This window comes from Malurus melanocephalus, unplaced genomic scaffold (genome assembly GCF_030028575.1).
Source record: "Malurus melanocephalus ecotype Western Australia unplaced genomic scaffold, MMel_1.1 scaffold_41, whole genome shotgun sequence".
Classification (NCBI taxonomy): domain Eukaryota; kingdom Metazoa; phylum Chordata; class Aves; order Passeriformes; family Maluridae; genus Malurus; species Malurus melanocephalus.
In genome coordinates this window covers 2,006,486-2,029,913 of record NW_026623273.1, presented here as the reverse complement: position 1 = coordinate 2,029,913, position 23,428 = coordinate 2,006,486, and the positions used below count along the sequence as shown (strand labels likewise).

General features: G+C 37.5%; 1 protein-coding gene across 3 annotated transcripts in view; it reads left to right on the top strand.

The window, feature by feature from the left end:
• Positions 1-23,428, top strand: part of FYB1 (FYN binding protein 1) — a 57,794-nt gene that overhangs the window by 12,887 nt on the left and 21,479 nt on the right. For 2 of the 3 annotated variants that reach the window (XM_057364705.1, XM_057364703.1), the window contains exons 2-4: positions 7,565-8,711; positions 21,273-21,453; positions 23,098-23,147. In XM_057364705.1, the coding sequence (XP_057220688.1) occupies positions 7,565-8,711; positions 21,273-21,453; positions 23,098-23,147 (1,378 nt within the window). Of the gene's footprint in view, positions 1-1,854; positions 2,072-7,564; positions 8,712-21,272; positions 21,454-23,097; positions 23,148-23,428 lie in introns of those variants that run through there. The other variant, XM_057364704.1, reaches the window with a different exon arrangement.

Here is a 23,428-nt window from a genome sequence, read left to right as displayed (position 1 = left end):
TTATTCAGATTCTTTCTTCAGCTAAAAATAGCTCATTTACCTACATCACTCACAAACAATCTTCACAGAAATAAATGGAAAAAAAACAAAGAGATTTCAGGAAGCTGTTGCACCTGCGAGCGTGAAATGAGGCACATGGTGCATATTGTAGATGGGCAACTTTCACCCTAATTTCACAGCATAAATTGTTATTTTCGTAATGTTTGTTGCAATTTATATTCTCATCAGCAGCCTGTCAGTTAGGGATGTACTTATTTGTGTCTGTTGGATGAAAGAAAACAGGAACTGTCWATCATTCAGAGCTGCAAAGATAAGCCAGCTCTTTGATCATTGCATGAGTTGTCTAGAGCTGATACTGCGAGCAAATCCTTGCATTGGTATTTACCCACACAAAATTACTATATTGCTACAGTTAGCATCTTAAAACAGTCATGAAGACTGCTGCATGCAACAGGAAATCATGATGTCCAATCTGCCTTAGTAATAATAATAAATCCTCTATAATCTGTGATGATTGTTTATTTTAACAAATAAATACTATTTTATAAATAAAATGCAGCGTTTAGCTGAATGAACAGCATGAAGAACTGCATTTCTCCCACTACAAAAAACCATTGTGGTGTGTTACAAAAAAAATCAGTTGTCATTGGCATGTAGTAGTGTTTCTAACTCAAATAATCTCCATCCAGCACCCTAATGCCGCRCCCCACAGGAAAGACGACGTGAACTCCGAGGGAAGCAGGTCCAGGTTCTTCATTATYAACTCCCTTTACCAGCAAACTAGCATGAGTTATATACACTTTTCTTATCTCCCGCACATGCAGTTACACCAATCACACACGCCTCAGCCAATCACATGACCGGGCAGCTTCCAATGACCACGCACCATGATCCCTGTTCTAACTGGTTATTTAGTTTCACTTGACCAATGCTGTTCACCTCCGTAGCTGCTGTGTCATCTAGTCCGTGCCATACTACATTAGTTAGCCCGTGCCCCCACTAAGTGCAAGCCTAGCCCCCATACAGAGCTGTAAAATCAGCTAGGGCCACCGCACCCTAACCAACTTCTAAGTAACTAAACTGTAAGTTTTTTTTTTAAATTAAGCTGGAAATGCCAAGCACTTCCAATGCTTCTYTTTAGCACTCCAAAATGTTTCAAAAAATACTAAGAAGGTTGTGCAGAATGAGGGTAACAGACCATGAGGGAGATTCAAATAACTTCTAATTAAGCACAGAGACACACAGATTTTCTTCTGCAATCTCACCCCCATGCAGAGCTCTASCAAATTCACTGAACTGCATTTTGTGGAGCGTTCCACCTTTGTGGTTTCGATTTACCTTCAGCCGAAACACAAGTTTAGAATTTCTTTTGAACCTTGTTTTCTCAATATCGGCTTTTCCATCCTATATCATCCTTCAAACTCCTTCGAATTATGTAATAGACTGGCAGGAAGAAGGGCAGAAGGAATGCCCTTCTTATATAGAGTGATTATAGTTTGTTTTTAAAAATAATTTCCACRTAGCAAAAGTTTTAAACAGCTGGCCAGCATAATCTTAAGATCCTGCTGGCAAAGGTGGGAACAAAAAAACTGACACCTGATGATTGGGAATGTATGCAGGATTCTCGGTGGTAGCAGGGCATAGGACYTGTGGCCAGTCCACCCTTTATGCCTGTAATTGCCACACACATTTCATTAGCAATTATTCTGTAAAGACTCAGGCTTGTATSCACTGACACAGCCTCACAGGACTACGCAATATGGGATAAATGCAATACTTTTGGATATCACATGATGCTTACCGCTTATGACAGCAGCCAACCAGTCTGAACACACTTTACTTCCCTTTTCCTCCAGCACTTCTTGCCTAATATCCTGGGGAGAGCAGTTTTCTCTACTGTTCATGATAATGAAACCCACAAGTGACATTCTTATGCAAACCCTCTGTGAGACACAGAACTCCTCTTAGCAAAGAGACCAGCCCGTTAAGGTTTTACACCCGTGGATTGTCGCTTTGAGGGAGACAGTTTTTCTGCTTGTATCAAAATACTGGAGTGCTTTGGGATATYCAGGTAAACTGTTGTACATGTTTGTCTTTAAAGTAAGTCTGGAAAGTTCTGGAAGAAATAGAGGTGGTACAAGGTATTAAATATAACATAATTAACTGGAAATCTAGTTGTAGATTTTGCTTATTTTAGAGGCTGAAAAGATCCTAAGCTGACATGATGGACTTTTCTCTCTCAAAGTTTTGTGTTTAGTTCTCTGAAATTTTACTAAAAATGGTCCTAGTTCAAGTGGCCTTCACATTTGAATAATAGCAAAACTAGAATCACTCAAAGGCATTATTTTTTAGTTATCCCCTTTGCATTATTTGTCGTTTGCTAAATTATGGGTAGGGTATTTTTTAATATACCGTACTCTGGATTGAGATATTGGAGTATGTATTTTGTCAGTAGTTGGTCATGGAAAGTATTTAGCTTTCCAGGCATAACTCAAAATGGTACTAAATACTAAAATTGCAGAAAATTTCCTTTGAAATCATATGGGATCTTGAAATTCTAGAAATAAGGGTGGGAACTTTGCGGTGTCAGGAATTCAAATTTCTCTTCCTTGAGACTTGGAGAATTCACTTTAGTGGGATAACCAGGCAAATAAGACATTCATAACACAGCGACTCCATACACTAAATATAAATGGGGTTCTGAGTGAAGAGAGATCTGTTTAATTTTTGGGCAGATCATGAGAAAGTTTCAGTAGTCTGAAACTAATAATTCATACAGGGTATGAAAGCATTTGAAAAAAAAATTAAACAGAAAATTATTAAGTATCATGAAATTTTGTGTTTATATAAAACCATGTTTGAAAAATGCAATCTTTTTCAGTAATGGGYATTTACTAGTCTGTTTATATCAGATAGAAGTTCTTAATGGAAAAAATGAAGCTACCAGCCTTCTGTTATTGAAGACCAAGTTGCTAATTGTAGATAGTTTTTATTGTCACTTAATCCATTAAGAGAGAAATTTTGTGGTCAGCCTATTAGGACATAGGATGAAGAGATGATCATGCATGGATTGATGCTTTGACCTCACACATAATCTATGACAGCCGTGGTTTGGGACCAAGATAGGATATAATCTGGTTCTGGTCAAACCCTATGCCCTCACTAGTCCTGGTCTCAAATTCATCTGGAGCTGTCCTTTTAGTCATGTTTCTGCAATATTAGTAGCTAGTGTTATTGTTAGATAGAAGGCAAGAAAAAGTGACAAGAGAGATAAGAAAGRTGTAGAGGAATGTCAAACGGAAAAGACAGAAAATACACAGTRACCAGGCTGGAACACTTCCTTGTCTAATTTTGACAATGATATGTCCTCATGTGTGTGCTGGTTTTGTCTTGCTGGTGTTAGAGGGATATTTGAAACAATATTTTCAGGGTAGAATAGGGGCTGTCAGTCTCTCACTGGTAAATCCTGTGGATTTCTGTCTGTCCTCTGCATCCTAGARATCTGCTTTTCATAAAAAGCCCAGGCAGCAGAAGAGCCTGTTTAGTCAGCCTTTACTATTATCTGATGAGGGCTCATTTTTCTTTTATACCAACCATTGTATTAGCAAGTCTTGTTTGGGCAAACTGTGTCTCTTTGTCTTCTTTGCATACTTCTGCCACATACATTTGTAGGTGCAGAGCATTGCAACATCTCAACTCTGCTTTCCAGATGCTGCACTTACTCTTAGCAGGCGTCTTCTTGAACTAGTAGTTACAGATAGACTCAAGGGGAAGAAAAGCCATGAGGAAAGCTCTTCTGGAAACAATGAAGCTRCATAATGATAATTCTGAGGTGTCTGCCTGGAAAAGAAAATAGTCAAGCAATAATTTATGACAAACTCAGAATGGAATGGGCACTTAAACAAAAAGTTAGGTGGGTCAGTTCCATTAATTTTGGTAGGTTTTTATAAAGTGGCAAAGTAATTTTCAGATCTGTATTGTTTTATAATTTTCATATGTGATTTTCATTGTCTTTTCTATCCATTTCCTTATTCCTTATAAGGTTAGAGCTCAATTCCCTTAGTGGTTATCAGCTTCTCTGGTTATTTCACTGTCATAGAAATCATGAGTAAGCACACTTTCCTTCCTAAAGGGATAGCTTTATAATCTTTATTTCATTGCTCTCTAGAAAACTCAAGATCTGATTCTGAGTTTTTTAAAAGGTATGCTTGGACCCTGTCACTTGGGAACACAAAGGTAACAGTTACAGCTGATAAGTTAAAATGCTGGTTTTTTTTAATTTATAAATCAGATCTGCATGTATTTTTAATTAATTTTATAGACAGTCRATAGTTGCATATATTTCACTTGCCTAATTAATGATTGTATGCACATCTGCTATTCCATTCACTGATCCAGCATTGCTGTCTGAAGAAAAAGTAGCCTCAAGGGGAAGTTGAAGTGAAATAATCTTTTGGCTTAACCAAGTCAGGAAAGTAAATAATGAAGTTATATTCATGCCAAGGCAAAAAAACCCAATATTTTTGTTCAAGCTGCTAGTTGAGACCAAAATATCCACCATAAACTCAGGAAAAATAAAACTGGAACTTTTTGTGTACTTTTGTGTTCTCATTACACCGTAATTCTGTACAGAAATTTGCAGCTGTATTGTAAATGATGGCAAATTATGCTAGTTAATTCTGTGGTGTAATTAAGGTGTAGCTGTGGAACAATTCTGTACCAGTGTAACTTGGTACCTGTGTGAGTCTCTGCAGAAGGCAGTGGGAAGCTGTGAAAGCTCTGTGCATACAAATGAATCTATGGCATGGGAACTAAAACTAAAACTATATTGCTCTATATTTGAATAAACACATCTGAATAATGCAACCATCTTGTATCAAAGGAAATCTTACTGTGCTCCTTAACGTGCTGCTTCCAGTTCAGATCAAAAGTTGAAAAGCCAAAATATTTTGCACTGAGTTTCCAATAGAGATCAAAGAGAAAGTTCAGAAAATAACCCAAATAGCTTTTGCATCACTCCTCTTTGCACAGACACTTTGCACTTTAGAGGGGAAGGGTAAGGGGAACTTAATCTCTCTTCAGAATCTGTTCAAGTTCCCATTTCATGATTTACAACCCACTGTATGTGATAATGGAATAGGTAACTGCTGTCACTTCTGGGAAGGGAAACACAGAAACTACAGAGGTTACTCTATAAGCAGGGCCACAAATAAAAGATTTTCTTTTTTCCCCAGTTCCTCTCTGTTTACCTGACCAGTGCATTAGAAGCCGCAGTATGGCTTCAGGTATAACAGAGTTTATGAAGGCAGAAACTGGTTACACACATTAAAAAGTAGCAGAAAGATTTCACTGAGTTTCTTACTCTGTTTTGATTCTTACTATTACCTTTCCTTTTACTATTCATGTTAATTAAGTTAATTAAGTGTTGATTGTAAACACTTCCACATGTCCAGAAGCTTTTTACTCTTGCTGAGCTTGTAAATACGCATGCCTCAGGCAAGGTTTGTTCACAGTGTTCGGAAGGAATTTATTTAAGAAAATCCATTGACACTCCTAACATGGCAGTAGTGAATGGTTCAGTGCATTTGAAAGCATATATGAATGTAATTCATGTAATCTTGCAATTGCAAATGTAGAAAACTTGTCTCAAAAAAAMCATAATAATATGACTTTCACAAGAAATGAGCTGCTGAGGAGGCCAAGCAGCTGATCCAATCCTACCCTAGCAGCTCTGAAGACATCAGACATGAGGTAAAATTACAGTATCTTTGGTGGTCTAGAGTTTGTTACAGACCTTAAAAAAAAATCATAGATTAGTACTAAGTCAAAAGAGATTGGAGACGAAAGGCCTTGTTATTCTCTCTGGCATTGCAGCTGTCTTAACTGTCTTTTTAAGTGGGTAAAATCAGTGGGGTAATTGTGAGGTAATCTGGGACAAATCTCGAATGATTAGTCATACATATACGTATGTCTGCAATATAATTGTGTGTGTGTGAGTGCATATGCATCAAACAGCAGTAGGTGGCTTAACCCTGATAATCTCCTTAGTAAATGTGTACTTCCTCCCTTTTCTGTATGTGCAAAAATACCCAATTATATGGTCTCTGTGTATAAGTTTCATTATGTCTATCKTGTTTTGGTTGCATTTAATGTAAGTAATTTGTAGAACAACACAATCAGTTTGGAAAGTGAATTTCTTGGCAATGCTGCAAGACTGGGAAATTGAACTTTAAGTTGCAGAAGTCTCAGATAAATAACTACCCCAAAATAACARGCTATTTATATAAGGTGCAGTCATATGGAAGGCTCAGAGCAAAAGAAGCAAAAGCCCAATTGAGAAACTCCTATTCCTGAAGAAAAAAAAAAMCAAACACATTGAACACTCACCACTGAATACTGAGTGAAGCTGCATTCATTGTTTAACCTCTAATTTTTTTTCCRAACATCATTTTACTATGCTTTGTAGCAATACTCCTTTCTTTACAAACAGATGATTCAGAACCGTTCCTAGTTATAATACTCCTTTATAAATACATGCTTTATACTGTATGTGTGGCATTTTAACTCACAGAAAATCCAGGTCCTACTCAAATTGGATATATCAGTGCAGCTGCACCCCTGCTGTCACTGTCAGCTGGGAGAGGAGTCCTTTCTCCAGAAGATTCTGGAACCTAAAAGTGTCCCCAGCCTAACAGTGCAATGGGACCAGCTCACTCCCATTTGCTCTCATCCTGCACTTTGACATGTTTTCTTTTTCCTGAATTCAGATGTATTGAGATTTTGGGTTCAGTTCGTATTAAAGACTGGTCCTGAAAGTTACTGAGTAGGGCTGACCAATTAAAACATTCTTTTCAAATGAAGCTCAGTTTTATTCTCTTGGAATGTTCAACTTCTCTTTTTACAAGTTTAGTAATTTTAACAATATCTGGTGGTACTGATTGTAATTTCTTTTWATTTTACTTTACACAGTTTCATTTGCTATCCACACATGCACAGTTTTATTCAGATAAAGAATGGAGAAGAGAAACAAAGTGAGGGGGGGTGGACCAGCAGGGAAGAAAATTGCTAAGAAAGGAAAGAAAAATTGACACATACATGCACCAACCAGAAGAATTTCTGTTTTCACAAAGGAACTTGCAGTTCTCCAAAGAGTTAGCAAGAATAACACTAATCTGGTACGTTCCCCCAGGTTCTAGTAAATTCTAGGCTTCCCAATTTTTTAGGTATGTTAATTTTAAAATCATATGGTTTTGTTACATTTATTATGTGTTCAGTTCACAATTCCAGAAATAAACAGAAATTATAGTATGCCCAAAAGAAACTGCGGTAACTGAAAGACAGTACCTGAATGAAAATTTTAAAGGATTGTATAAACGCAGCAAGGATATAATAAAATTCTCAGCTTCTCTTAACCCTACAGGAAGATGAGATATAACACATTCTCAGCCAATCAGCAGTACTAAAGCCTCAGACCAGGAAACTCTTTAGAAGTACAGTACTTGTGAACATTGCAACAGGACTTTCTCATTGCTGCTCTTTCTTTTTCTCTTCTTTATGTTTTTAGAGCCGCAAGTCACGTGTGAAGTTACTTATGGAGAAATTTGAGGCAGGTAACAGAGAAAGAGAGGATGCTTCCAACAATCAACCTGTCAAAAAACCAAGACAAGATATCCCTACAGGATTACAGACCAGGAAAGCGGCATTTGAGAAATTTGCCAGTAAAGGATACGCAACATCTTCTTCAGGACCCAGTGCCCTTCCAAAATCTGACCCCAAAGCTCCTCCGGGAATCAAGCATTCAAGTGATGACAAAAGAGAGAAGGATCCAAACTTACCTCATTTGAACCCAGTGGCACAAAGATTCGGTGTTCAGCTTCAGCCCACTAACAGAGGAAATTATGAAAAAACTGGATGCGCTAAATTATCTGTCAAAACCAGTGACCCACCCAAAGAGGACCCAAAGCCTTTGCAAGCAAAACCTGCACAGAACAAGTTCCTTGCTCCTCCCGAAAAAGAAAAAAATCCTCTGGGACCAAAACCAAATTTAAAGCTTGCACCACAGGAGAGTGAAGCAAAACCAGAATTTTCGAAAGTAGCTGCAGCTAAGGAAAAATTAAGGTTTGCAGCACAAGAAAATGAGCCCAAGCCTCCTGTCTCCAAACCACCCCTTGCCCAGAAACCTTCTCTTAACAATGAGGTCTCTCAGAATGAAGACACATCTAATAAAAGTGGTTTTCTGCAAAGACTGTCAGGACCTAAAACAAATGTGCGTGCACTTCAAGAAGAAAAGCAAACGGGTGAAAATAATAACTCTGCTGCTGAATCCGCAGGCAGTCATCTTCCTAAAATAGCTCTGAAGCCTACTGGCCACAGGTCCAGTTTATTAAAAGGAACCTCCAAAAATGTGGAGGAAAATACAGAAGAAAAGGGAATGAGTTCTGCCAAGAACATCCTCCTCAACAAAACCATCCAGGAAGAATCAGGTTCCTCTCATAAATTCTGTAAGATGAACACAGCACTTGCTGCAGGAGGACCATCAGGTGAACCACAAGAGAGAGAGGATGGGAAGAGGAGGTCTAGAAAGAGGAAGTCTAGAACACCCAAGCGGAAAGCCTTGCCCCCAGTGTTCGAGCTGAGCCAGCCCCCACAGAAGCCCAAGAGACCCCCCACTGTGAACCTGGGAAAGTTCCAGAAGAGCAGCCAAAAAAACAGTAAGTCCACTCTCTTCCTGCTTCTTTAGGTATTAGCTTTTTGAAGCATTTAGTACCAAGTTAATTTCAGATGGAATCTCCTCTTCCCTTCAGAAATTATATTACATTTGTGCATCAGAAAACCCTGGAAGGCTTTAACTTAGGCTTGTGTCTATTCTGTACATGACAGAAATTAAAATTATATTTTCTATTTCTTAGCAATAAAGTGCAGAATGAATGTTTTCTGTGTTGGGTTCATCTGTTTCTCAAAACTACTCAGATGCAGCAATAACTGTGTCAGTCATAACTGTCATGGAGTATTTTCTCAACAGACATTTAAGTCCTGATTTAATTAAAATTATCTTAATTAGATTCTTCAATTTTCAATATTTTTAGTGAGAAAGGGTATAATTTAGCGGTGTAATTCAGAGCTCTAAAGATGCTGACAAAGGATGCTCTCACTCCATGCTGTGCATATGTGGTATATCAGGTATGTTCATGTAATTTAGCTGATACATTATTTGTCCTTGTAACTTCTGTGTTTAGAATACAGCATTGCTTGTGTTTCAGCAGTTCTGAATGCACATAAGGCTGGTCTTCCTGGGGCAGAAGAGGTTCAGAGGGGCTATGGTGAGATGAGAAAGCTCAGAGTTGATTTCTCTCAAGACAAAATCCTCACTAAAAACACAGAGTCTGCATGCAACTACATGTTGTGTTACTATTAATTCTATTCAAAAATTAGGTGTTTATCAATAATAAGAAAGGTGCTTTCTTGTCAGCTGCTGTATTCTGGTTTTCCTCTGTTAAGAAAATTTTCTCACAAATCCAAGATCAGGTCAGGATCCTCAAATGGTGGAAATTTGTGTATCTCTTTAAAACAAATATGCCCATATACAATTTTAATATAGAAAGGCAGCATTTTCAACCAACTGCATCAGTATATGTTTTAGTTAAATAAGAAGAGTAAGAGGTTTGCTAGTTAAAATTTTTAGAAGTCCCGACAAAGGCTGGAAACACAGAAAACAACAGTTTGTTTTTAAATAGGTTTTTATAATTTAAGTAACTAATGGAGGAACTTTTATTTGTTGTTCTGTTTGTTGTTTATTCAGGGTTTTTTCTGGGTTCCCAATCAGTTATAGACACAAAGCATTTTTTTCATCCCCATTTTAAAACTGAGCATTAGAAATATTTATCCTGTGCATTTTAAAATAACACTGTGAGCAGAGCTGTAAGAATAATATCAGAATTTTTGCTAGAAGGAGGGTGTCCAGTTGTCACCAGCCAGAGGTTAGAATAACCACCACCCTGATGAGTCACACTAGGAACATCAACTAAGGATGGAGCTGCCCAGTGTGGAGGAACAGGAGGTTTTCCAAATATGTTGCAAAACTCACACAACCAAGTAGAAATTAAGGATATGACATGGTCTTCTCAGTCTCACAGTCACAGGGTCAGGTCAAGACTGAAAAATTTAGAAACCATGTCCATGTGAAGCTGTTCATAGTGGCCCTGAACTTTAGCCTTCCCTCAAAGAAGAGGGCATTGTAGACCTTCATGTTCTGTTTGRCTTTAATTATTGCAGCTCATGTCTTTGTGACAGAAGTCTACACAGAATTTATGGTGGACAGACTAGGTGTTCTAGAGYGAATCTGGAACAAACTCCTTTTTAGCTCAACAGTTACTTATTACTGATGGATTTCTTGGAACATGAATAAAAAAAATCTACCTGCTTTGAAGGGGCAGTTAAACTGAACTGTATTTTTTTCTTAACTGTCATTTCAAGAATCAAAGTCATGTCAGGAAGACACCACCCTCACAGCACAGATTCTTCCTGCTTGTTACTGTGTTCTGGTGAACAGAAGCTTGCCATAGTTGTTTAATTTGCGGCTGTAATTCAGGTGCTGAATAAAAACAAGAATAAGCAAATGGAAATTATTTTTCCATGCAACAAAGCTTTCTGAGATCTAATCTCTGGAGCTTTTGGTCTGTACTAAGGCAAAACTTAGGCTTTGCATTGTTCTTTGAGAAGAGAAAACCTCCAGTGGTTTTTACACTTGTGTTAGAGGCATGTGCTTGCACTATAGAAAACCTTGCACTGTCTCATTTAAACCAGGAGTTTGAATTCTGCTGTTTCAGGAGTATCAGTTCACCCCTTTTTCTTTGGTTGTTATCCTTTCCCATGAAACCTGTTTTACTAGTTTCTGAAAGTGCTGAAGTGCTCACTGGGCATGAAATACCATTATGTGTTAGAGGCTGAAGGCCTTAGCTTTGACACAGCAGCCTAAGGTATGTGTACAAGAAAGATTTAAATCTTCCACCATGCCTGCATAAATGCTAAGGAATACCAGCTTGGTGTTGGTCTTGCTGTGGATTAGAATTTTTCATATAGTCCAGAAAGAATTTTCATTATTAAACTTCTGTAGATACAAATGTCTGCTTCAGGAAGGTCCGATTATTGAAACATTACAAGTTTCCAGTGAAGGACGCTTTAAGAAATTCCTGTCTGGGCCTGTGAATACATGGCAGAATAGTGAATTTCTGTATCATGTCACATTACAGCAATTTTCCCTGAGGGGTCATATTTACGTCAGCTCAGAATCAATGASCTGAGTGCTTTCTGTGCTCAGAAAATAATACCAACTATATTGCTTTGTAATAAGCACCCACAGTATTAGGAAAAAAAGAAGAGAAACAAAGTCATTTTGCTGACAGCTTTCCATGTGAGGCCACAACTGTAGTGTTGCTTCCCGAGGAGAGCCACATTGACCGCAGTGGGATCATACAGGTACAGGTGGCCACACATACCAAGTCAGTCACAAGATGAGAATCCCTAGTGCCCTACATACCTCTGCACGACTCATGAACAATTAACACCAGGGATTCACTTTTTCTACAAACAGAAAATGGTCGCATGCTGTCAGTCTGCTTCAGTCGGAGAGAAAATTTTTCAGAATTTTAAAGAGCCTCTGAACAAAGAATATTAAGGCTATGGAGGAAACCTTGCCACTCTGCAATTTTTGAAGCTTTTCCTTCAAAGGTCTGGATTTGTGTCATAATTCTGCTAAAATATGTGAACAAAACTGTAAGTTAAACTGCACGTATGGCTTACAACATCAAAAAGAGAAATCACTGCAATTTAAAGATTAATTCAGCCATCCTGATAAAAATATGAATGAGACATTTATCTACCTGAAGAAACAAATAAACCAATATTGACGGTTTGCGAGGTGATTGCTCTGAGGGCAGCTTGCTACTGTTATGTATAGGGAGGCAAAAGTACACAAAACTCAAATAATTATTTAAACTCATTTTACTTGATTATTTCCTTATCTACAATAATCTGCAGCATTTTACAAATATCATAGAGTAGATTTTTCTTTTTAAAGGAATAGGTTGTATCCATTTAACATCAGAAGACAGCTCTCACTTTGCATTATCTCACAGTGAATTGTCAAAGCCTCTGCAACTGGCACACTCATAGATCTTCCCATAAATTTTGTTAGGCCTTAGGTGTGACACTTGTTTCCTTCAAGATTATCTGATTCTAGTAAAATTAACAGTAAAGTGTGGGTTGTTTGTACCACAGGATGGAGGCACAGAAGTATATTTTCCTCGTATATACACTTCTTATAGTCTGCGCATGAATTTTGAAGTCGTTCCTGCAGGTGATTACTCTAAATCCCATTGAGTCAGCAATGGATATATATTGCTATAACAACTCCTGAGTGGAGGCTTCAGAATCTAAGTTGCAGAATTTAGGACTCAGAAGAGAAACTATGTGAGTGCGCTGTTAATTTTGGTAATAGGTTTGACATGTTGTTGGAACAGTTTTGAGGCGTCTTCTCTTTTGAATCAAAGAATATGTAACACATATTCACACAATCAGTCTAGACCTCTGCAAAGGACTGAATGAAGCACAGGATGTTTTACACTCTACTTGAAACTATTGCCCAGCATCCAACAGGATCAGTGCTGGATGAATTTACTACAGTGCCTTGAGGATTACACTACATACAAGAGCAGCCTTTCTGAAGGAGTGCTAAGAACAGTAGATGGAAAGGAGAATTCATGAGGATGAGGGGAAAAAGCCGTAACTTTGTCATGGTAGGTGACAGAAAGGAAGCTGCTAGGAAAAAAAGGAATAAAACTAATGGAACTGAGTAATTCTTTCTGTGTAGTAATATTCTCTTAATTTAGTTTCTGAAATCTTGTTATTTCCTACACCTGTTTTGATTCACAAGAAGAAACACCATTTTATGCATCTTCATCATATGGCTGCATTATATGGATCACAGAAGAAAAATATCTCTGCTATACAAAAGCTGCAAGTGTTCTGAAATCTGTCCATATTTCAGAAAATATGAATGCAGACCATGTCAATAACTGTAATATAGAGCTTGATAAAAATTATAGGAACTGGCTGAAAGTTTCCCATTCTTTAAGCTGACAAATATTTTGCTTAAATCCTACTTTACAACTATKTTTTATCAAGGGAGTGTATCCAGCATATCACATTACTTTTTAGACAGCTTTATGGTCAACTTGGAAAAAAATCCCCTTTTCCCCTGATTCACAAAATACTGTGGTGATGGTGTTCTGGGAATGTTGCTGACACCATTACTGGAGAATATATCTTGGACCCTAAAGGTGTCTAGCTCCAAAGAAATGCTTTCTAGCCTGTTTACTCATAATTACAATAATGTTTAGCATATACTCTCATATTTGAAGTTTGATATGTACTGAGATTTCTCTTTAAGTTGTAAGTCCTAATTTCTATGTACTCTTTATATATTTCCTTAGCAGTTCACAGAGGTGAAAGCTATGCAGCACACATAATGTTTGAATTTCAAACAATCTGTGCCCTACTGGCACAAGTATTTTCATCTTTTTATTTTCTAGACTTATTTTGACTCACAGGAAGAAACACTCTTTATGAATCTTTATCATTAGGTGGCATTACATACGTAACACAGCACAAATTAATATAGTTCATTATGGAAAATACTTTTTTTAAAATTATTGTTCATTATATTTCATATGTAGAAAACTTCCAATCATTCCTGAAAGCCTTGATCTTAAATTTACAATAAATATTCAGTATTAATAGAGAGCAAAAGAAATACCAAGCATTTCATAGTAAAGCTGTTAGGAAGACTTTGAAATAGTATCTAACAATTGTTTTTTCCTAAAAGGTTGATTTTACTAATTAAGTTCCTGAGGTTCCATTGGTACACTCCAAAATTGAACCCTCCTCAGGTATGTGCATTTGGAACAATGAGGATCCTTGTTTGCAACTTCTGAAGAGAAAACCTTCAAACTTCAACTATCCAAATGCAAGTCTTTGTTGCATGGGAATATTTTCCTGAAAATTATTTTTTACATGCTATGTGTGATGTATTATTTCTCACATTGAAAAATAGGTGTGAAATTATAAAATCTTTCATCACTTTTTTAGCTTTGGAAATAGATAGTCATATTGAAAGTAAAATTTTCCAGTACATTTTCTTTTCTTTGCCTTTGCATCATTGTACACATTTGGTTTTTTCTTCTCTTTCAATTATAAATTAATTACAAATGAGTAATTTTAATTTATTGCTATATTACATGTTTCCATCTCTGAATACTTTCAACTGTTATTCTTTTCTCTTCTATATGAAATGATACAATGCAACATAAAATTAATTGGCTCAGGTTTTTAAATATTTTTTATTAAAACTAGAAATAGTAATTAAGGCTTTTTGTCAAACAAATGAAAAGTTTCAGCTGTAGTTCAGTTGAGAATTAATTTTCTATTCTCCTTTAGATAAGGATAGGCTTCTCTTTATAACACATCTGTGGCTGGAAATCACTTTCCTTATGCCAGCAGCATAGCCCAGGTGAAGAATTAGGAATATCTAACCTCATATTTAGTCACCATAGGACTCAATCCTACTTTTACATACTAAAGTACTTTGGGTGAAACTGTGAGCTTTCTTTTGGGAGTAAGTCTCTGCACGTGCTTAACATTTTTCAGCTGTGAACCTTAATGTAGATTTGTCCCCTACCCGGTATGGGGTCTAGGATTTAACATGTCAACTCGATGACATTTTTGAGAATATAAGGGATAGAAGAGGTGTTACATGTTATGTGAAACTCTCTTAAGGTAGTCTGTGCATCTGTTGTGGAAACAAAATTTTCCAATTGAGACCACTGAGAAGTTCTCTTAAAAAAGCACAAATTATCCACCTGATTTGATCATCTTGTTCATGACATATGGGCAACCATCAGCAAAGTGATCTGGAAAAGGATGAAGACTTCATTTTCCTCTTTTCGCTTTGTCCAAAATTCCACCCTTTTAGGATGTAATTTCTTTTGTACATGGAAGAAAAAGAGGAGCTTAACCACCTAAATGGGAGGTGAATCAGGAGAGATGAGGAGAATAAAAGAAAATTCATAAAAGATTTTACCTAGGCATTTTTAGAAGGAGGGTCTGGACTCAAGGAATGCAACTACCAGAAACTTTCCATGCTCTTTGTTTTCAAGGTTTGAGTATTGTCACGAATGAACTTTGCTGTTCTGTTGCTACTGTATGTCTAACAACAGCATAATCAAAAGCACTGAGCTTCAGCTATGTTGTAACTTTACCTGCTACTTTAAGCTGCTCCAAAGCAGCATAATAGTGAAACCTGAAACCATGGCTTATATCTAAACGAAAATGTGGTTAGGGAAGCAGAGCAGAGTGCAGCTCTCTGCACATTGCGAAAGAAGGAGGAAGTGGGTGATCAGCTGCTGCAGATGTTATTGCAGGTTCTTAGTAAACCCTTTGTAAAAACCAGAAAGCTTCCCAGATCTTGCATGTAGAAATGGTGAAGTGTTTGCAGTAAAACTGAAAAGCATGTTGTTTTTGCAGAGTAGCTCGAAAACATTTTGCTTTATAAAAGGATTCTTTCAGAATTCAACACTTTGATATGTAACTGCTTCAAAAATCCAAGTCATTTTATGATGAAAACTATAAAAATTCACTAAAAATTTTAAAATTCTGAGCATTTTTTTGCCCACTGAATATTTGAAGCTTCCTTAGTACCTGCATATTGTCAGGTTTTGTCAGCATTACTAAAAGCAGGAGTCAGCAACACACAAGGAGCTCATTGCAGTAGGGGTCAAAGGGAGTAAGGTCTCACCAAATGCCATTCTCTAGGCCAAAGAAAGAAAGGGTTGGTCTTCTTTTTAGCATGGAAAGTAAATAATCAGTTTTTCTGTTGTCTATGCAAGAGACTGTACTGTTATGAAAGGGATTATTTTACACACATATATATATATTTATGCCATGTATTTATGGAGCAAACTCCAAATAGAAGGTACAGTGCTATGCATTGCTGTTCAGTTCCAGTTTTATTTAGGATGCAATCTTGGACCAGAAATGTCTGGATGGAGGCAACAGTTAGGCTAGATGCTACAGACTGATACCTTAAACATCATTAACAGTTCGGTCTTTGTAGTTAAATCTGGATTGTTTGGAGGCTGGAGGTCAGGCTAATACATTTGCAAGGGACTGCGTTGCTGATAAGACCAGCACAGCTGTTCTGAGCTAAGTGGGATTTCTAAAGCGCTGCTGGCTTTGAGAGCAGTTATAATTGCTGCTGCAGTCCAGCCAAGGATGAGAAAAAAGTGAATAGCTCAAGCCACCCTCTGCTAGAATGGCACGTTTTCCCACTTTAAAGGAGATTATCCAAATTACTATTTGTCATTGTCGCCACTTAAAAGCTTTGTGCCAAATAGATACATTCTATTGCAATACTGGTTGGATTGAACAGCAGGGTTTGTATCTTCTGCCAATAGATGTAGAATTGTGGATGTGAGTACTAAAAAAATACATGCTTTTTTTTTTCTTTTGACAGCTTCTGTTCTGCTCAGGTTGATAATTGGATATTCACCTTCTCTGTGACAATCTCTCACCCAAGTACTGACAGACGCTGGTGTTTAGGGAAGTGATAAACAGAAACTTTATTAGTACTGGAGCCCATATCAGCCTTGCACGAGTCCTMTTTATTTTACAAGATTGAAAAAGGGAGTATTGTCTGTGATCAAAGGACTGGTTCCCATAAGATTCCCATCCCACCAAGTAGTGCTTGTTCCACGTGTAAACCACTATGGACTCCAGGCAGTGCTAGAACTGCCTTTCATTTTGCCACACATTTACTATTAGCATCTCAGGACAGAGTAAAAAAGCRCCTCAGGACAGTGCTGAAGGTTTCAGCAGGGTGAGAATGACTTTTCTGCCCTGAGTGCTTTTGCCCACATTGAATTCTCAGGTTCCAAGAGAGCTGATCTTCTAATTTCTCTTTCAGTTCACAGGGAGAGATATGGAAATACTAGAGTGCTATTACATGCAAACTAATTTCTCTGCTTTTTGAACACAGAATATCTGGCCTTGAAGGGAAGATGGGATTTTTCTCTAGGTGTCATACTTGCAACCAAACAAGTACGAGTGTTTCCCTTTCACAAGCCAAGAGTGGCAAGGGTCAAAGTCACAAGTATTGCATCAAGACAACTTCAGTGTCCTTCACTTCCTGATAAATAAACATTCTCCAAGAATGTGGGTGACCTTTTGGTCACTGCCCATGTGGAAGTTGTTTGAGAAGTTTCCCTAAAAACACAAGATACATTTTTGCAGTGTTCTGTGCAAAGTTATACTGTAAGTGCTAAAAAGCTGGGCATGATTAGAGAAATTTAATACCAGAAGCAGCAGTATAATGGGATATTTGGGACATTCTGTGGACAGTTTCTCTATACAGCTGCAGTACCTTTTCATTGTTCGTTTCTTTTTGAAGAGCTTCAGTTTCCGTCTCTGTTTATTCAGCACAGCACAACATGCAGAGAAGCTGTAAGTCCTAAGAAGAGAGGAGAGGCTCTTTGGAAACTGAGGTGTTAGCTGTCAAAGAATGCTGCCACGCAATGACGACCCTTCACATTGTTTACAGTAATGAGAGTGCTTCAGGTGCACGTGAAGCCAGGATGTAGTTTCAGTTTGATTTTTTGATCTGAAAGTCTGCAACTGACTCCCATTCCACTACATTTTAAAAAATGATATTTTCATTAATATGATGGGCATTTAGTTGCTGTTAGATTATAGCCAGCTACAAAAATTAAAAAGGACAGGTTGTTCACTCTTTATGCTTAAAAATAAGCACTTAATCTAAAATGCATGTGGTGTCCTTTCCTGGCTCAGTTTCCTATTGCCTGGATTTGGTTCTCAAGAGACATCAGATGAAATAGGTATTATGCACAGAGACTTGGGAAGAATTTTTACCTTAGTCCTACAAACTGATCACTGTGAGTAACACCATATGATGGCATAAGGTTCATATGCATATTGTGCACATACACAATGCTCTGTTAGGGCAATGTAAGTATAACCACAGAAAAACTGATACAGGATTTCCTGTTAAAACACCAAAATAAATAAGAGAGTATCAGTAATACCAATTAACATTGCTTTTATGAAAACAAAACAACAACAAAACAAAACCTACCAAACAAAAAAAATCAGACTCCTTTCTGATTGCTTTCTTTGATTAGAATCTAGAATTCAGCTGCAGATGCATGTTTAGATTGTTAATGGTATTCATCTTTATAAGGGGTTTTAGACAAATGAGAAATTATAGCCAGTAAAGTCTGTGGATGAATAAAGATCGTGAAGAGTTAAAAGCAAGACCATAATCATGTGTAACCTTGGCTGATCTAAGCAAAGTTTACCTTTATTCAAATACAATTGTACATGTGTAATGAAGAGATGTAAACCATACCTGCAAAATTAGGTAATATAATGCTTTGGGAGAAAAAATCTAGCTATAAGCAGCTCTACAATTGGGTAAAGACTATGATGAGATGGAAGAGTATAATGCATAAGGGTTATCAGATTGTAACTCTAAATTCTTGGAGTTTTACCCTTAAAGAATTTTCATATACATACAAAGTTTTTGAATAGAAGCTTTTTGCTTATGGACATTTGTTTAATAGTCAGGAGTCTGCACTTCCAAAACAGGAGGAGGGATGACAATTGGAGAAAATACTGAAATCCCCTGGATGCAATCAGTAGAGATAAGGCCAGGTGAAGAATGACTTGCATTTTTCATCACTACATGTGGCAGATAAGTATGTGATGTGTAGAATTCCAGTTGCCAGATTTTTTTCCAATACTGGAAAGTTTGGAGAGATAACAGAAATAGCTGGAAATTAATTGCTACATGAAAACAAAAAGGCACCCTAAACTGAGATTATAAAAGTCAAGGCTTTAATGTCACTGAACAGAAATCTGAGTTATGTATTAATTTCTGTGGTGTCAATACTTTATGAGCATAAAACAGTGTTGGTAAAAAGGCTTTTTGATCTTGTGTGCAAAGGTAAAAATCAAAGTAATAGAACCTGAAGCCTGAGGAACTTAGAAAACATTAAGATGATATTTTAATAGTGGACAAAGTAAAACTAACAAGTACCCCTACAAAAACTCTGTTGTACTCTTGTCAACATCGCTCAAACAACTGAAAGACGCATTTTAGCTGCCATGTTACTTCAGTCTTTCTCTAGCTGTTGATCTCAATATACCAGCAAATATTTCAAATGTGATGTCTTGTAACACACAGGACAGCAATCAAATTATGTCAGCACTGAATTGGAAGTGATATAAAGAAGTTTTTTGTCACTATGTTGATATCCATCCCTATGTATAGGGTAAGAACAACTGTAATAGAATTCATTCATGCCATAAATTTATACTTCCTCTTCAACATGGACCTCAAGACATGGAAATTCCATTTTCACTATTAGAAAGTGCCTCTCAACAAATATAAAGTATCCCTTTCTTCACTACAGAGATTTATGTATTCATTTTGTTCCCACCCAATCCTACCATGTTTCCCCAAACAACCACCATTCAATATATTAATGAATTCTAGTTTTCTAGGCCTCATTCTCACTATTCTCCTTTGGGTGCTCTCCAGCTGACACACATTAACCATTCTGTAATCTCCTCAGTATTAAGAGGAAGAATTATTTCATTGACTTCACAGTTATATTTTTAAATAAAATTATAAAAAGGTAAATGAAAAAAATATATATATTTGTGATACAAATTTAATCTTGGAATGCCTTCAGATTGTAAGGATCTTCTTTTGCAAGAAAAAAAGAACACAAAAGAATTCACCTGTGTAATCATCACTCTTTGGACTTTGCTGTTAAAGCAATGGAGGAACTTGGCAGGTTTCAAATGCACTGTTGTATGTTGACAAGTTGGTCCAAGCATCCATGAAGAAAATTGGTCCATGTGTTTTGGAGTTATTTGGTAGTAAGCAGAGAAACTTAAGGTTTGATAATTTCACTTTTATTTGCATATGAGATGTGAAAAGATCCATCTAAAAGTTCTAAATTCCCCTTTTTCTGTCTATCCCAAGGACAGAATTACAGACACCCAAGCAGCTGAAAAAGCTCTTCCAATAGCTCTTGCAATTTTCAGTCTTGATGTTAAGCTTTGGCAAATATTTGTCATCGTTCTGTGCTTAAACCATTTTTTTTTATCAGTATGGTGAACATTTCCTTTTCTTGACAAGATTTTAATCTCTCACAGGTGTGAGCTTAAAAAAAATCTTAAAAGCCCAAGACAAGGGTTTCTTTTCAGCTCTAATTGATTTTAATACAACTCTTCATTTGCTTTTTTCCTTCTGTTCTACTCATCCTTGGATTTTCTTGGTTTTTTCTCCATGCATCTGGGGACGGTTCTTTTTGAGTAGCCTTTAATCCACTGATGTGACTTAAAACAAAATGATACTTCAAAAACATCATGGCATCCAAACAGTGACATAATTTGCTTGTTTAGAACAACTTATTTCATAACGAACCCTGAGAGTGGTGGTTGCTGTGGTTTGGTTGTGGCTTGTGCAGGGAGCGGGAATTCAGTGTAGCACACGAGCTCATTCAGGCAATTGTGGCCTCTGTGCCTGGTGCACAGCACCATCGTTTTTTTAAGGTTACACCTGTCCAGGGAGGGTGTTGCTTCTGTGAAGCTTCTCAAACTGCCACTTTTCTAGTCTGAGCTTGCTAGAAAATTAAGTTACATTAGGAAATTAAACTTACATTAAAATGTAATATTTGAAGATGTTCAGAGACCTGTACCTCTGTTAATAAATGCCAAAATATGTTTTTGTCTCTCACTCCTTCCCTTAAAACTCTGAGCAAGAAAAACTCAGCAAGACTTCATCAATGATCAAATGGTATTTTCAAGCAAATTGCAGAATTAAATTATAATTTGTTTTTAAAATACAGATGTTAATATATGAGATGAACTATGATAGTTTTGTATCTTGTTCATGTCTTGGCAAAGACATTCTCAAGGCCTTTGTACAGGCAGTACATTCTTCAATGCAGAGTCTCTTCCCCTCTACTCTGGTAAGATAATGCAACAAAAATATCTTAAGAGTAGGTTCAACAAAATATACTTTCTCTGGCGAGTGTGCAGTACTGATGTTTTATCCAAAACTTCATCTGACACAGCAAGGCACCTTCCTTAGTGTTTGCTAGATAAATTCAGTCTGTTCTGCTTTATTCCAGATACTCAGAATGAAGATTTGAAACAAAAAGGACCTTCCTCAGCAGCACCTGCCCCCTCGGTATCTCCATCACACTATCCTGTGCAGTTGCCACCTCGTCCGCCAGCCTCTCACCCATCCCTGCAGGTGCCAGCAGCTCCCAGTCTGCCTCCCAGAAACATCAAGCCCAGCTCTGAAACAATGTAAGTGCACATAAACCTCAAGGTTTTTATTTTCTCACTTTTTCTGGCTATCACTTTCCTTGTGCACCAGCAGGTAACGGCTGCAGGAGTTCCAGGTTTCTGAGAGAGTTGGGTCTCACACTGCTTTCCTTATCCTGCCCTGTGCCTAGCCTGTTTGGAATTAGCCTTTATTATGTATTTGAACACTCCACCTATTCCGTTGTTTCCCTGAACTGTCCTTTCTGTAACAATTCTTATTTTGCCTTGTTGGGGAAGTAATGGACAAGGGAATAGACTGGGTTTTGTTTTGTTTTGTTTTGTTTTTACTTTAGAGTGATTCAAAGGTTTTAAACATGGATAGAAAATCAGTTGCATTAATAGCTGAAGGTTCCCCCTGCATTTTTCTCAGCAAAGAGAGCCAGGAGGGTGAGGTCTATGAGTTAATACCCCAGGAAGCAGCTTTGCAAGGTGGAGAAAGTGAGCTCAACACTGGTTGTGAAACTGCACTGAAGCCATGTAATGTTGATAAAGAGCTCCTTTCTCTATCCTTCTTTGAAAAACTGCATACAAAAGCAGAACTTGTGCTGACAGAATTGTAAGTACTTGAGTCCAACATCAAAACTGACCAGAATCAAGCAGAACCTGAATAATGAGATGCTCTCTGGACAGCAGGTGTTGCAAGGAGCATCAAATAGCAGTCAGGGAGATTCGGGGAGGTGTGTCCAGCTCAGCAGTGTCACAGCATCAATTCTGCTTCACAGCCACAGTACCTCCAGCAGCCATCCTGGGTGTCCTCCTCTTTACCAAGGCTTGGGAGACGAGTGTGTYCTCCTCTTTGACTTTAGAGACCTGAGAAATTTACCTCCAGAGGGCCCTTCTGCTCTCCCATTCCTGTATGCCTTGCGAAGACAGCCCTCTGCTGAAAATGTGTGCCTGGGTGCTGAGACCTTTGCTTTCACCTGTCTCCATTCTTTCCCTGTCAGGCCAATTTTAGAACACCCTATTTTGCTTTCAAGTCCTTCCTTTGATTACTCTTCTTTGATGATGACTGTCAGGCCTTTATTTCTTTTAGCTGTTACAAGGCATTATAAAATTTAAAGTCCCTGATATTATTAGTTACAACCTCAATTCAATTTCTTTTTTCTCTCATTTGGACAGCACTTTTAAATTTAAGAGAGCTGGAGACATTTTACCTGTCCTAACCTCACACCATGCTTTCTCTTGTCCCTTGTCACTTTAAATCCAACAAGACAAAGTCTCAGAGGTATATTTTATATGGAGCACAAGTCTGGCATTGTACTTTTGCATTGTGTGAGAATCTTGCACGTGTAAAATGGTTAAAAGCCAAATAGATTCTTCCCATTCAGTTAGCCCATCTGCCCATTTTATTTTTCATACCACACTCATATTCACGGTATCTGAAAACTTTGATGTTTTTTGCTCAGGATCAAGGTGCCCCCATCTGAAGCACTGAGTCACAATCAGGAAGAACAATTTAGGAAGTCTTGTGAGTACTTAAGTAGGATAGAGAGCTCAGTAGACTTAGTATAAAATTTAGCCTTTGTATAAAACAGATAATAAAAAGCATCAGAAAAATGGTGAATGATAATGTAATCATAAATCCATCTTCATAGGTTTCATATATCCCCTTTTTCATACTTACAGAGGCCCAGACAATGAAGAAAATTATGATGATGTTGAATTTGTCTCACAGGGTAAGATGCATACATTTTATACATTTCAATTAATGGCTACTATAAGACGCTGTAAGCATGCTGTATTTATAAGATAAACAAAAGTAAATTTGTATTCAAGTGATTTGTGTAACTAATTGTACAGGTTCTGCTCTTTCATAACACTAACAGATCTAATGTTCTGTGATTAATATGACAGTCTCTCAGGAACTGCTTTAAATTTCTTTCCTCTCCCTCCCTGCCCTCATTTTCTCCTCTCCTCTCCTCTCCTCTCCTCTCCTCTCCTCTCCTCTCCTCTCCTC